At 39.4% G+C, this 16,569-nt stretch overlaps 1 protein-coding gene across 1 annotated transcript in view; it reads left to right on the top strand.

Annotated features, from left to right (window-relative positions):
- Positions 1-16,228, top strand: part of LOC139751412 (uncharacterized) — a 239,291-nt gene extending 223,063 nt beyond the window's left edge. The window contains exon 14 of the mRNA XM_071666800.1: positions 13,349-16,228. Coding sequence (XP_071522901.1) covers positions 13,349-13,416 — 68 coding nt within the window. The 3' untranslated portion in view covers positions 13,417-16,228. The remainder of the gene's footprint in view (positions 1-13,348) is intronic.
- Positions 16,229-16,569: the final 341 nt, after the last annotated feature.

The following is a 16,569-nucleotide window of genomic DNA, read 5'->3' as shown; positions in this document are numbered from 1 at the left end:
TTGAGGACAATGTGTGGTGTGAGGTGGTTTGATCGAGTGAGTAACGTAAGGGTAAGAGAGATGTGTGGAAATAAAAAGAGCGTGGTTGAGAGAGCAGAAGAGGGTGTTTTGAAGTGGTTTGGGCACATGGAGAGGATGAGTGAGGAAAGATTGACCAAGAGGATATATGTGTCGGAGGTGGAGGGAACAAGGAGAAGAGGGAGACCAAATTGGAGGTGGAAAGATGGAGTGAAAAAGATTTTGTGTGATCGGGGCCTGAACATGCAGGAGGGTGAAAGGAGGGCAAGGAATAGAGTGAATTGGATCGATGTGGTATACCGGGGTTGACGTGCTGTCAGTGGATTGAAGCAGGGCATGTGAAGCGTCTGGGGTAAACCATGGAAAGCTGTGTAGGTATGTATATTTGCGTGTGTGGACGTATGTATATACATGTGTATGGGGGGGGGGGGGTTGGGCCATTTCTTTCGTCTGCTTCCTTGCGCTACCTCGCAAACGCGGGAGAAAGCGACAAAGTATAATAAAAAAAAAAAAAATAATATATATATATATTTCATACTATTCGCCATCTCCCGTGTTCGCGAGGTAGCGTTGAGAACAGAGGACTGGGCCTTTGAGGGAAACCCTCACTTGGCCCCCTTCTCTGTTCCCCCTTTTGGAAAATTAAAAACAAGAGGGGAGGATTTCCAGCCCCATGCTCCCTCCCCTTTTAGTCGCCTTCTACAACACGCAGGGGATGTGTGGGAAGTATTCTTTTTCCCCTATCCCCATTTGTAAATGGAAATGATGAAGAGCTTGTAGATTTATGTGCTGAAAAAGGACTGGTGATTGGGAATACCTGGTTTAAAAAGAGAGATATACATACGTATACGTATGTAAGTAGGAGAGATGGCCAGAGAGCGTTATTGGATTATGTGTTAATTGATAGGCACACGAAAGAGAGACTTTTGGATGTTAATATGCTGAGAGGTGCAACTGGAGGGATGTCTGATCATTATCTTGTGCAGGCAAAGGTGAAGATTTGTAGAGGTTTTCAGAAAAGAAGAGAGAATGTTGGGGTGAAGAGAGTGGTGAGAGTAAGTTAGCTTGGGAAGGAGACTTGTGTGAGGAAGTACCAGGAGAGACTGAGTACAATATGGAAAAAGGTGAGAACAAAGGACATAAGGGGAGTGGGGAAGGAATGGGATGTATTATGGAAGCAGTGATGGCTTGCGCAAAAGATTCTTGTGGCATGAGAAGCATGTGAGGTGGGCAGATTCGAAAGGGTAGTGAGTGGTGGGATGAAGAAGTAAGATTATTAGTGAAAGAGAAGAGAGAGGCATTTGGACGATTTTTGCAGGGAAATAATGCAAATGAGTGGGAGATGTATAAAAGAAAGAGGCAGGAGGTCAAGAGAAGGGTGCAAGAGGTGAAAAAGAGGGCAAATGACAGTTGGGGTGAGAGAGTATCATTAAATTTTAGGGAGAATAAAAAGATGTTCTGGAAGGAGGTAAATAAAGGGCATAAGACAAGGGAACAAATGGGAACATCAGTGAAGGGGGCTAATGGGGAGATGATAACAAGTAGTGGTGATGTGAGAGGGAGATGGAGTGAGTATTTTGAAGGTTTGTTGAATGTGTTTGATGATAGAGTGGCAGATATAGGGTGTTTTGGTTGAGGTGGTGTGCAAAGTGAGAGGGTTAGGGAGAATGATTTGGTAAACAAAGAAGAAGTAGTAAAAGTTTTGTGGAAGATGAAAGCTGGCAAGGCAGCAGGTTTGGATGGTATTGCAGTGGAATTTATTAAAAAAGGGGGTGACTGTATTGTTCACTGGTTGGTAAGGTTATTTAATGTATTTATGACTCATGGTGAGGTGCCTGAGGATTGGCAGAATGCTTGCATAGTGCCATTGTACAAAGGCAAAGAGGATAAAAGTGAGTGCTCAAATTACAGAGGTATAAGTTTGTTGAGTATTCATGGGAAATGATATGGGAGGGTATTGATTGAGAGGGTGAAGGCATGTATAGAGCATCAGATTGGGAAAGAGCAGTGTGGTTTCAGAAGTGGTAGAGGATGTGTGGATCAGGTGTTTGCTTTGGAGAATGTTAGTGAGAAATTCTTAGAAAAGCAAATGGATTTGTATGTAGTATTTATGGATCTGGAAGGCATATGATAGAGTTAATAGAGATGTTCTGTGGAAGGTTTTAAGATTATATGGTGTGGGAGGCAAGTTGTTAGAAGCAGTTAAAAGTTTTTATTGAGGATGTAAGGCATGTGTACGAGTAGGAAGAGAGGAAAGTGATTGGTTCTCAGTGAATATAGGTTTGCGGCAGGGGTGTGTGATGTCTACATGGTTGTTTAATTTGTTTATGGATGGGGTTGTTAGGGAGGTGAATGCAAGAAATTTGGAAAGAGGGGCAAGTATGCAGTCTGTTGTGGATAAGAGAGCTTGGGAAATGAGTCAGTTGTTGTTCGCTGATGATACAGCGCTGGTGGCTGATTCATGTGAGAAACTGCAGAAGCTGGTGACTGAGTTTTGTAAAGTGTGTGAAAGAAGAAAGCTGAGAGTAAATGTGAATAAGAGCAAGGTTATTAGGTACAGTTGGGTTGAGGGACAAGTCAATTGGTAGGTAAGTTTGAATGGAGAAAAACTGGAGGAAGTGAAGTGTTTTAGATATCTGGGAGTGGATTTGGCAGCGGATGGAACCATGGAAGCGGAAGTGAATTATAGTTTGGGGGAGGGGTTGAAAGTTCTGGGAGCGTTGAAAAATGTATGGAAGTCAAGAACGTTATCTTGGAAAGCAAAAATGGGTATGTTTGAAGGAATAGTGGTTCCAACAATGTTATGTGGTTGTGAGGCATGGGCTATAGATAGAGTTGCATGGAGGATGGTGGGTGTGCTGGAAGTGAGAAGTTTGAGGACAATATGTGGTGTGGGATGGTTTTATCGAGTAAGTAATGAAAGGGTAAGAGAGATGTGTGGTAATAAAAAGAGTGTGGATGAGAGAGCAGAAAAGGGTGTTTTGAAATGTTTTGATCACATGGAGAGAATGAGTGAGGAAAGATTGACCAAGAGGATATATGTGTCAGAGGTGGAGGGAACGAGGAAAAGTGGGAGACCAAATTGGAGGTGAAAAGATGGTGTGAAAAAGATTTTGAGTGATTGGGGCCTGGACATGCAGGAGGGTGAAAGGCATGCAAGGAATAGAGTGAATTGGAATGATGTGGTATACCGGAGTCAACGTGCTGTATATGTATGTGTATGTATATATATTTTGTGTATGTATATATATTTGTGTACATTGAAATGTATAGGTATGTATATGTGCGTGTGTGGACGTGTATGTATATACATGTGTATGTGGATGGGTTGGGCCAATTTTTCCTCTGTTTCCCTTCGCTACCTCTCTAACACCAGAGACTGCAACAAAGTATAATAGATAAATAAATAAATAAGGCTCAGATTGGGGTGTCTAAATGTGTGTGGATGTAACCAAGATGAGAAAAAAGGAGAGATAGGTAGTATGTTTGAGGAAAGGAACCTGGATGTTTTGGCTCTGAGTGAAACAAAGCTCAAGGGTAAAGGGGAAATGTGGTTTAGGAATGTCTTGGGAGTAAAGTCAGGGGTTAGTGAGAGGACAAGAGCAAGGGAAGGAGTAGCACTACTGAAACAGGAGTGGTGGGAGTATGTGATAGAGTGCAAGAAAGTAAACTCTAGATTGATATGGGTGAAACTGAAAGTTAATGGAGAGAGATGGGTGATTATTGGTGCATATGCACCTGGGCATGAGAAGAAAGATCATGAGAGGCAAGTGTTTTGGGAGCAGCTGAATGAATGTGTTAGTAGTTTTGATGCACGAGACCAGGTTATAGTGATGGGTGATTTGAATGCAAAGGTGAGTAATGTGGCAGTTGAAGGAATAATTGGTATACATGGGTTGTTCAGTGTTGTAAATGGAAATGGTGAAGAGCTTGTAGATTTATGTGCTGGAAAAGGACTGGTGATTGGAAATACCTGGTTTAAAAAGAGAGATATACATAAGTATACGTATATAAGTAGGAGAGATGGCCAGAGAGCGTTATTGGATTACGTGTTAATTGATAGGCGCGCGAAAGAGAGACTTTCGGATGTTAATGTGCTGAGAGGTGCAACTGGAGGGATGTCTGATCATTATCTTGTGGAGGCGAAGGTGAAGATTTGTAGAGGTTTTCAGGAAAGAAGAGAGAATGTTGGGGTGAAGAGAATGGTGAGAGTAAGTGAGCTTGGGAAGGAGACTTGTGTGAGGAAGTACCAGGAGAGACTGAGTACAATATGGAAAAAGGTGAGAACAAAGGACATAAGGGGAGTGGGGAAGGAATGGGATGTATTATGGAAGCAGTGATGGCTTGCGCAAAAGATTCTTGTGGCATGAGAAGCATGTGAGGTGGGCAGATTCGAAAGGGTAGTGAGTGGTGGGATGAAGAAGTAAGATTATTAGTGAAAGAGAAGAGAGAGGCATTTGGACGATTTTTGCAGGGAAATAATGCAATTGAGTGGGAGATGTATAAAAGAAAGAGGCAGGAGGTCAAGAGAAGTGTGCAAGAGGTTAAAAAGAGGGCAGATGACAGTTGGGGTGAGAGAGTATCATTAAATTTTAGGGAGAATAAAAAGATGTTCTGGAAGGAGGTAAATAAAGGGCATAAGACAAGGGAACAAATGGGAACATCAGTGAAGGGGGCTAATGGGGAGATGATAACAAGTAGTGGTGATGTGAGAGGGAGATGGAGTGAGTATTTTGAAGGTTTGTTGAATGTGTTTGATGATAGAGTGGCAGATATAGGGTGTTTTGGTCGAGGTGGTGTGCAAAGTGAGAGGGTTAGGGAGAATGATTTGGTAAACAAAGAAGAAGTAGTAAAAGTTTTGTGGAAGATGAAAGCTGGCAAGGCAGCAGGTTTGGATGGTATTGCAGTGGAATTTATTAAAAAAGGGGGTGACTGTATTGTTGACTGGTTGGTAAGGTTATTTAATGTATGTATGATTCATGGAGAGGTGCCTGAGGATTGGCGGAATGCTTGCATAGTGCCATTGTACAAAGGCAAAGGGGATAAGAGTGAGTGCTCAAAATACAGAGGTATAAGTTTGTTGAGTATTCCTGGGAAATGATATGGGAGGGTATTGATTGAGAGGGTGAAGGCATGTACAGAGCATCAGATTGGGGAAGAGCAGTGTGGTTTCAGAAGTGGTAGAGGATGTGTGGATCAGGTGTTTGCTTTGAAGAATGTTTGTGAGAAATACTTAGAAAAGCAATTGGATTTGTATGTAGCATTTATGGATCTGGAGAAGGCATATGATAGAGTTGATAGAGATGCTCTGTGGAAGGTATTAAGATTATATATGGTGTGGGAGGCAAGTTGTTAGAAGCAGTGAAAAGTTTTTATCGAGGATGTAAGGCATGTGTACGTGTAGGAAGAGAGGAAAGTGATTGGTTCTCAGTGAATGTAGGTTTGCGGCAGGGATGTGTGATGTCTCCATAGTTATTTAATTTGTTTATTAATGGGGTTGTTAGGGAGGTGAATGCAAGAGTTTTGGAGAGAGGGGCAAGTATGCAGTCTGTTGTGGATGAGAGAGCTTGGGAAGAGGGTCAGTTGTTGTTCGCTGATGATACAGCGCTGGTGGCTGATTCATGTGAGAAACTGCAGAAGCTGGTGGCTGAGTTTTGTAAAGTGTGTGAAACAAGAAAGTTGAAAAGAAGTGAAAGAAGAAAGCGGATGGAAGCATGGAAGCGGAAGTGGATCATAGGGTGGGGGAGGGGGCGAAAATTCTGGGAGCCTTGAAGAATGTGTGGAAAGCAAAAATGGGTATGTTTGAAGGAATAGTGGTTCCAACAATGTTGTATGGTTGCGAGGCGTGGCCTATGGATAGAGTTGTGCGCAGGAGGATGGATGTGCTGGAAATGAGATGTTTGAGGACAATGTGTGGTGTGAGGTGGTTTGATCGAGTAAGTAACGTAAGGGTAAGAGAGATGTGTGGAAATAAAAAGAGCGTGGTTGAGAGAGCAGAAGAGGGTGTTTTGAAATGGTTTGGGCACATGAAGAGAATGAGTGAGGAAAGATTGACCAAGAGGATATATGTGTCGGAGGTGGAGGGAATGAGGAGAAGAGGGAGACCAAATTGGAGGTGGAAAGATGGAGTGAAAAAGATTTTGTGTGATCGGGGCCTGAACATGCAGGAGGGTGAAAGGAGGGCAAGGAATAGAGTGAATTGGAGCGATATGGTATACCGGGGTTGACGTGGTGTCAGTGGATTGAATCGGGGCATGTGAAGCGTCTGGGGTAAACCATGGAAAGGTGTGTAGGTATGTATATTTGCGTGTGTGGACGTATGTATATACATGTGTATGGGGGTGGGTTGGGCCATTTCTTTCGTCTGTTTCCTTGCGCTAGCTCGCAAACGCGGGAGACAGCGACAAAGCAAAAAAAAAATATATATATATATTTATTTTATATTTATTATACTTTGTTGCTGTCTCCCGCGTTTGCGAGGTAGCGCAAGGAAACAGACGAAAGAAATGGCCCAACCACCCCCATACACATGTATATACATACGTCCACACACACAAATATACATACCTACACAGCTTTCCATGGTTTACCCCAGACGCTTCACATGCCTTGATTCAATCCACTGACAGCACGTCAACCCCGGTATACCACATCGCTCCAATTCACTCTATTCCTTGCCCTCCTTTCACCCTCCTGCATGTTCAGGCCCCGATCACACAAAATCTTTTTCACTCCATCTTTCCACCTCCAATTTGGTCTCCCACTTCTCCTCGTTCCCTCCACCTCCGACACATATATCCTCTTGGTCAATCTTTCCTCACTCATTCTCTCCATGTGCCCAGACCATTTCAAAACACCCTCTTCTGCTCTCTCAACCACGCTTTTTTTATTTCCACACATCTCTCTTACCCTTACGTTACTTACTCGATCCAACCACCTCATACCACACATTGTCCTCAAACATCTCATTTCCAGCACATCCATCCTCCTGCACACAACTCTATCCATAGCCCACGCCTCGCAACCATACAACATTGTTGGAACCACTATTCCTTCAAACATACCCATTTTTGCTTTCCGAGATAATGTTCTCGACTTCCACACATTCTTCAAGGTTCCCAGGATTCTCGCCCCCTCCCCCACCCTATGATCCACTCCCAGATATCTAAAACACTTTACTTCCTCCAGTTTTTCTCCATTCAAACTTCCCTCCCAATTGACTTGACCTTCAACCCTACTGTACCTAATTACATTGCTCTTATTCACATGTACTCTTAAGTTTCTTCTTTCACACACTTTACCAAACTCAGTCACCAGCTTCTGCAGTTTCTCACATGAATCAGCCACCAGCGCTGTATCATCAGCGAACAACAACTGACTCACTTCCCAAGCTCTCTCATCCCCAACAGACTTCATACTTGCCCCTCTCTCCAAAACTCTTGCATTCACCTCCCTAACAACCCCATCCATAAACAAATTAAACAACCATGGAGACATCACACACCCCTGCCGCAAACCTACATTCACTGAGAACCAATTACTTTCCTTTCTTCCTACACGTACACATGCCTTACATCCTCGATAAAAACTTTTCACTGCTTCTAACAACTTGCCTCCCTCACCATATATTCTTAATACCTTCCACAGAGCATCTCTATCAACTCTATCATATGCCTTCTCCAGATCCATAAATGCTACATACAAATCCATTTGCTTTTCTAAGTATTTCTCACATACATTCTTCAAAGCAAACACCTGATCCACACATCCTCTACCACTTCTGAAACCACACTGCTCTTCCCCAATCTGATGCTCTGTACATGCCTTCACCCTCTCAATCAATACCCTCCCATATAATTTACCAGGAATACTCAACAAACTTATAACTCTGAAATTTGAGCACTCACTCTTATCCCCTTTGCCTTTGTACAGTGGCACTATGCACGCATTGCGCCAACCCCTGGCACCTCACCATGAGTCATACATACATTAAATAACCTTACCAACCAGTCAATCATACAGTCACCCCCTTTTTTTAATAAATTCCACTGCAATACCATCCAAACCTCTCTCTCTCTCTCTCTCTCTCTCTCTCTCTCTCTCTCTCTCTCTCTCTCTCTCTCTCTCTCTCTCTCTCTCTCTCTCTCTCTGTATATATCTTTCTTTCATACTATTTGCCATTTCCCGCGATAGCGAGGTAGCGTTAAGAACAGAGGACTGGGTCTTTGAGGGAATATCCTCACCTGGCCCTCTTCTCTGTTCCTTCTTTTTGGGGGGGGAAAAAAAAAAAAACACGAGAGGGGAGGATTTCCAGCCTCCTGCTCCCTTCCCTTTTAGTCGCCTTCTACGACACGCAGGGAATACGTGGGAAGTATTCTTTTTCCCCATCCCCAGGGAATATATATATATATGTATATATTCCTGGTAAATTATAAGGGAGGGTATTGATTGAGAGGGTTAAGGCATGTAAAGAGCATCAGATTGGGGAAGAACAGTGTGGTTTCAGAAGTGGTAGAGGATGTGTGGATCAGGTGTTTGCTTTGAAGAATGTATGTGAGAAATACTTAGAAAAGCAAATGGATTTGTATGTAGCATTTATGGATCTGGAGAAGGCATATGATAGAGTTGATAGAGATGCTCTGTGGAAGGTATTAAAAATATATGGTGTGGGAGGCAAGTTGTTAAAAGCAGTGAAAAGTTTTTATCGAGGATGTAAGGCATATGTACGTGTAGGAAGGGAGGAAAGTGATTGGTTCTCAGTGAATGTAGGTTTGCGGCAGGGGTGTGTGATGTCTCCATGGTTGTTTAATTTGTTTATGTATGGGGTTGTTAGGGAGGTAAATGCAAGAGTTTTGGAAAGAGGGGCAAGTATGAAGTCTGTTGTGGATGAGAGAGCTTGGGAAGTGAGTCAGTTGTTGTTCGCTGATGATACAGCGCTGGTGGCTGATTCATGTGAGAAACTGCAGAAGCTGGTGACTGAGTTTGGTAAAGTGTGTGAAAGAAGAAAGTTAAGAGTAAATGTAAATAAGAGCAAGGTAATTAGGTACAGTAGGGTTGAGGGTCAAGTCAATTGGGAGGTAAGTTTGAATGGAGAAAAACTGGAGGAAGTAAAGTGTTTTAGATATCTGGAAGTGGATCTGGCAGCGGATGGAACCATGAGAGCGGAAGTGGATCATAAGGTGGGGGAGGGGGCGAAAATCCTGGGAGCCTTGAATAATGTGTGGAAGTCGAGAACATTATCTCGGAAAGCAAAAATGGGTATGTTTGAAGGAATAGTGGTTCCAACAATGTTGTATGGTTGCGAGGCGTGGGCTATGGATAGAGTTGTGCGCAGGAGGATGGATGTGCTGGAAATGAGATGTTTGAGGACAATGTGTGGTGTGAGGTGGTTTGATCGAGTTAGTAACGTAAGGGTAAGAGAGATGTGTGGAAATAAAAAGAGCGTGGTTGAGAGAGCAGAAGAGGGTGTTTTGAAATGGTTTGGGCTCATGGAGAGGATGAGTGAGGAAAGATTGACCAAGAGGATATATGTGTCGGAGGTGGAGGGAACGAGGAGAAGTGGGAGACCAAATTGGAGGTGGAAAGATGGAGTGAAAAAGATTTTGTGTGATCAGGGCCTGAACATGCAGGAGGGTGAAAGGAGGGCAAGGAATAGAGTGAATTGGATCGATGTGGTATACCGGGGTTGACGTGCTGTCAGTGGATTGAATCAGGGCATGTGAAGCGTTTGGGGTAAACCATGGAAAGCTGTGTAGGTATGTATATTTGCTTGTGTGGACGTATGTATATACATGTGTATGGGGGTGGGTTGGGCCATTTCTTTCTTCTGTTTCCTTGCGCTACCTCGCAAACGCGGGAGACAGCGACAAATTAAAAAAAAAAAAAAAATATATATATATATATATATATAATATATATATATATATATATATATATATATATATATATATATATATTTCCCTGGGGATAGGGGAGAAAGAATACTTCCCACGTATTCCCTGCTTGTCGTAGAAGGCGACTAAAAGGGAAGGGAGCAGGGGGTTAGAAATCCTCCCCTCTCTCTCTTTTTTTTTTCCAAAGGAAGGAACAGAGAAGGGGCTGGATGACGATGTTTCCTCAGAGGCCCAGTCCTCTGTTCTTAACGCTACCTCGCTGACGCGGGAAATGGCGAATAGTATGAAAGAAAAGATATATATATATATATATATATATATATATATATATATATATATATATATATATATATATATATATATATATATATATATATATATATATATATATATATATTTTTTTTTGTCGCAAATATATATATATATATATATATATATATATATATATATATTCTTTATTTCTTTCAAACTATTCACCATTTCCCGCATTAGCGAGGTAGCGTTAAGAACAGAGGTCTTGGCCTTTAAGGGAATATCCTCACCTGGCCCCCTTCTCTGTTCCTTCTTTTGGAGCATACAAGATGTGCTGTTGGATGAGATACACCCTTATTTAAGAAAAATGTTTTTTGAAAACACTTTTATATTTCATTATACATGTCTATCTGGTGATCTCAAGTAACTGTCGACCCAACATTTTTCTCCAGAAATTTTTTCATCTACCAAATATCCCATATGACAGTTAATCTTAGTTTTTCATACTGAAAGAGCTGATTATTAACCTAACGATAAGACCCAGTTACATAATAGACCAATTATATTATCATTGCAAGGAAGGTATAACAGTTAATATATTTATATGCAGTATATGATAGGCCCACATCCAGGATTTAACATGGGGAGATGGCAAGTGTCATTCAACAGAGTTCACTCTGTATTGCCATTATAGATGAAATACTCATCTGTATTACCATCATGGATTAAATAGTGTCCAAAACTTACAGTGGAAATTCAACATTGTCCCCATCTGCATGTGTTGAGGTTGGTTGATGTACAAAATATTAGATCTCCTGTTGGTCCTACTGGTTTTAGGTTATCAACTGAAACTTCTAGACTTATACTGTGACACTTTTAGGATGCCAGCTCCATCACAGTGTGACTTACTGGAGAAGAAAACAATTATCCAAGAATTATACAGAAGCTGATATACAGTTAACTTTGGCAAACTTGCATTTTGCTGCCAGCAGAGTGGTGCATGGCACCTTGGCTTCCTGCCGAGGAACTCTACTTCTCCTGAAGGAACACTGCTTCCCCTAAAAGAACGCTGCCTCCAATGTGGCTGTGGGCCTTTTGTTTCCCTGAATTACAGTTCTCCATTAAGTACTCAGCCATTGTTTCTATAACAATACAGAAAAATTACTGTAAAGCTTTTGCAGATAAACTAGAATATGTTTTTGTCAACACTACCATAACCACTTCACTCAAGCGTTACTTATGTATTGCAGTACATGTTAACTCTTGTATCAGTCATCAAACACATTATCTGTCAGCGAAGCAGTGCATGCCACTTTCGCTTCCTGCCAAGGAATTTTGCTTCCCCAAAGAAAACTGATTCCCCTCTAGAAACGCTGCTTCCTTCTCCATTGATAATGCAAATAAGCATTGTTTTAATAACGATACAGCCTATTCTCAACTTATGATGGGGCAGCGTTCCAGTAAACCCATCCTAAGTTGAACATATCTCAAGTCAAAAATACACTTAATACAGTTGTTTACACTAGTGATCGCATGGCTGATTGGAAGCTGCATATTGCCAGTCCTGGAAAAGAGATCAAACTTCAAAATTCAAAATACGTTTTCTACTGAATTCATATCAATATTGCACCATTGTAAAGTTGAAAAATCGTAAGTCGAACAATCGTAAGTCGGGGACTATCTACACCGTAAAGATTACCAGTAAGCTTTTAATGATAACAGGCTATATTTTGTCAGCACTACCTTAACCATTTCACTCATCATATTACTTACATATTATGGTGCATGTTAACTCATACAGCATTCAACCCAACCTGAATATGTCAGTAAATTACAGGAAATTAGAACTTTTATACATTTCTTATACTGTTCATGTGATATATCTGCAAGGTGTCAACTTCACATCATAAGCCATTTTATAAAGAAAACGCTTATAGATAGTACCTCCTTGCTAGCACAAGTGCCTCCTATTGGCAGAATGCCTCATTACTAGTCCTTTGTGAAACATAAGACAAAACTGAAACATGCTAATGCTGAATATGTAAGTGTCCATGTATACTTTTGTTCACCTGTGAATAAAAGATTACCAAATATTTTTTCATTGTGTGTATTTCATATCAGTTGTGGTTTAGTCTCTTGTATTATGGAGGACTAGCTGTGAGGTTTTTGGAGGCTTCACAAGAATGATATGAAACAGCAGACTGAATGGCACATCTTTGCTGTGATGTTTTCGTGGTTGCTCTGGTCCATTTTCTTTTCTCCCTGTTGCAAGTAGCAGAGAATGTTTCACAGTTCTTTAGCTTTTCCTTTATGGTTTCAGATGTATTTTTATTGAATATTGTATACAAAAGTTGCTTGTAATAGTACAGCCATTACATATGGGTAAAATATGAAAGGTAGGTGGCAGGTTTTTGAGTACTCGGAAAGGAGAGCCAACCAAGTATTGCAAGTCCACTTAGACCTGTTAGCTTTTGTGTATTGATTATTTGAAGTTTATGATAATTTCACATGTTTTGCAATATTTTATATTTTTTATATTTGTTGCAGAAACAAAAAACTTGAAATAGTACATTTTTAGGCTCCTCTGGGTACTCATTTGGACCATAGGCCTACCTTAGTGTTGAAAAGGACCATTTCTTTCCCAACAGTAGCTGTTACCATTGCTGTAGAAGACACAGGGTGAATTTTGATTTTTGTTTTCAAACTGCATCTTAAATGTCACAAAATATTGTATGTGTGTGTGTGTGAATGTGTATGTGTAAGTAAGTGTGTGTGTATTGTTGGGCTCTGCCTGCAAGAGGTTAAACTGTAAGTGAAAAGTCACATCTGGTGAGGCTGTATCATTGGGAGTACAGTCTTTTTTCAGGGAACTTCTCACTACAGAGGAATGCACTTTTCCTGCTACTGGAAGTGGTGCACCCATGGGCTGCAAGAGCCTTTAGGAAGAGTTCCTGGGTAATACTGGGACTCTTTCACTGAAATTGGTCCTGGTTGATTATTGAAAATGATTGTGTGTATATATATATATATATATATATATATATATATATATATATATATATATATATATATATATATATATGTGAGTTAGGTTTTCATAAACTGTGTAAATGACCAGATGTAGTGAAGTTCAGTCTTAAAATAATTGAAAAGTTGACCAGACCCTTCCCTACTTTATCTTTCAGTCGACGGCTCTCAAGAAGAGGCCGGAAAAAGGGGAAAGGAAAACACAAGTCCATTGTCAAAAAGCTGAACGAGAAAGGAATGGCAAATGTTTAAAGAGATCGGCAAGTTTGAGCCATAATTAGTACTTAATCAAGGCTTCATCTATACGACAAGATTGATATCTTTGGACCCAAGATATTTTGTGTAAGGCTAAATGTGTATTTTTGAGGCTTAGATGATACTTGGAGATGGCTCAAGATATGTAGGCTAAACTGGATGGTAGAGCTGAAAGGTGAAAATCATTTTCACTTTTGGCTAATATGACTAGGTCAGTAAGTTTAAGTCTGCTATGTTCTTGCAACCAATGTGGCTTAGAACTTTACTTGATCAACAAGTGTGAGTCCTAGACCTAAGGTATTATATATAAACCCATAAGGTATCATCTTCAATTCAAGCCTAACCTAGTTCCTTTGATACATAAGTGTGTGACAAGACTAGTTAAATGGGCTGTAGATAGTATGTAAGTAAAGAACATCATTGTAGGTGTTGGAGTTTACATGCTGTTTAATGAAAATATGTATTTTGAAATTTTGATACCTAGTGAGCAAGAAAAACCATTATTAGATTTAAATATATATGTGATGTGCCCAGTATGTACATACTAAATATATTTTCTTTATACCTGTAAAGCTATAAGAGAACTAAGATGAAGTCCAGCCATAAGTTAGTGAGGTTCAATACCAGACTAACAGAAGTCTTGCAAGGATGAAACTGGGTTCTTTAGGAAAGATCATTGATTGGTGCATTCATTAGCTCCCTTGTCTGTTTTTTTTTATTATATATATATATATATATATATATATATATATATATATATATATATATATATATATATATATATATATATATATATATATAAATATATATATATATATATATATATAGGCATTGAATTGATTTGTCGTAGTTAATCCTGTTTTCAGAACAAAATGTAATATTAAGCAGTAAGTTTATTGTCAGTCATTTGCAACCATGGCTTTAGTAAATAGTTTTTTTGTTTTTTTTTTCATTAAGATGGACCTAAAGGTTTTGAAAGTGGCTGAGCACCAACTAAGACTCGGAGACAGATTAATGAATCATTCTCTTTGTGAAGAATTTTTAGAGTAGAAGACTGTGCTTGCTATATTGATAGGCACGATGAAAACGGCCTTTGGATGAAGTTTTGGGAGAGAGTGCCCCTGTAGGGTACAGTCCAACCTCGTAAATTCATATTATTAGGGGAGATAAATAGTTTAGGAAGCTTTCACAAATAGTAGCTTGTTGAAATAAAAGTCATAGATTATTTAATTTTGATATGTTTTATTCATGCGACACTCATAAAGAGGTTCAATTTAACATTATTGGTAGTTTTATGTGGAGAATGATTTTGAAAAAGGTTGCATGTACAATGGCTCATTTAATAGTTATCCTGAGTTTGCATAATAACATTATCAGATGTCCTATTGTTTATCAGTAGAATATTTTCTAAAGGCTTCCCAACTATGAATATCTGGATTTAAGATCGTATGATCGTATCTACATCAGGTAGAATATTGATTGATTAAGTATGAGACTGACGATCACTTTTACTTAGTTATATGAGAACTACTGGGTTTGGAACGGAGTCTTAAATTTGCTTTTTACATTTTCCCTGCATATTTTGGAAAGATGTAGGTGTCTAGTGAAATTATTTTAGAAATAAATTAAGATTAGAGTACTTGCAGTGGTTATTTGCCGAGTCCTGACAGACAGGTAGTAAAATTACACCAGGGCCTTAGCTTAAGACTGTAGACCAGAGTCTGTGTGGGATTAAATTATGTGTGGTTAGGTTTTCAGCCTGTTATTTTGATTGTTGGTAGACTTGTATTCAAGTCATGTATGATATGATGAGGATATTGTCTTTTAATTGTCTCTATTAGAGGAAACTTCAAAGTTAAGTGGCCACATTGATTTTGGCGAGTACATTAACAAGAACAGTATTTATTCAGGTTTTGAAGCTTGTATACATGTTTTTTAGTGACTTGTATAAGAATAAGTTGGTAAATAAGCATAGAAGGCAGACGATGATATCCTGAATAATGGAGAATCTTGTTGTGCAGCTCCTAAGTCAGTAAACATATAGGTGTGATAATACTTTGGAAGACGAACACTCTTGCAAACTGTTTTCATCACACTGATTTTGATATCTTTGAAATGTGATTCAGTGTTAAATTAGAATGAAATTAATCAATGTTGATTGAGACTGGCTTAAAAGTTTGCTTTGAAGCCCATTTCTCTAAGCTGTTAATTGAAAGGTTTTAGTACTGGTATATTGGCTAAGAGATGCTAATTACTGATCTCCACTGATATGAGGACCAGATTTTTTTTCCCCCTTTTTTTTTCTGGTACAGTGAATCTTCATTAAGTAGTTATTATGAGTCATTGTGATTGTCTTTTGGTGATTTCGATATTTGAATATTTTCCTTTAGAATATTTTAAGGGGCATTAATTATTAATGTAGAAGTTTTCTTTTGCTCACATATGAACTCCATGTAGGGATGACCATTATGATTTTGGAGAGACCCTGCTTGGGTATGTTGTAAATGGCATTTTTCTTTGTAATTGAATTTATTATATTTTTAAGCAGCCTAATACTTGATGTAAACAAGTGTTTTTTTTTTTTTTCTTTTTGGTTATTAAATTAGTCTCTTCCTGGATCTGAATCCAAAATTGTCACATATATTCTGTCTCTATCTATATCTTTGGCTTAGTTCAGCTCAACATGAAAAAATTACTAGCACTTGACTTGTAAGTACAAAGGTGCATTAAATAGTGCTATAATCTGTATGAATCACTCATAAAATAAAATCTGAATCACCATTTATTGCATATATGTTGTCCTTTCAACGGAAATGGATTAAATGTCACACTTAAGCAATTTTTCTATTTTCATAAATTTGTATGATTTTAAGCAAATAATTTGTTCTTCAGGAAAATGGCCATTGACTACAGTATCTTCTTTATACTTCCATCCATTCCTTGGAGAGCTTATGAGGGTTACTGTATGTGTTTGTAGCTCTCCTTATGTATGTGTAAATTGCATTTCAAACACAAGTTTCTGATTGCTAACTTTGCCAAATCATGATGGATTTTGATACAGTTGGTGAGAGCACTCACTTCTGTGATCTTTCACTCCACCTGAAAGACAAAGATGAATTATGCA

This window comes from Panulirus ornatus, chromosome 11 (genome assembly GCF_036320965.1).
Source record: "Panulirus ornatus isolate Po-2019 chromosome 11, ASM3632096v1, whole genome shotgun sequence".
NCBI classification, from domain to species: Eukaryota; Metazoa; Arthropoda; class Malacostraca; order Decapoda; family Palinuridae; genus Panulirus; species Panulirus ornatus.
Note: the sequence above shows the minus strand (reverse complement) of the source record. Positions and strands in the feature narration are given on the sequence as shown.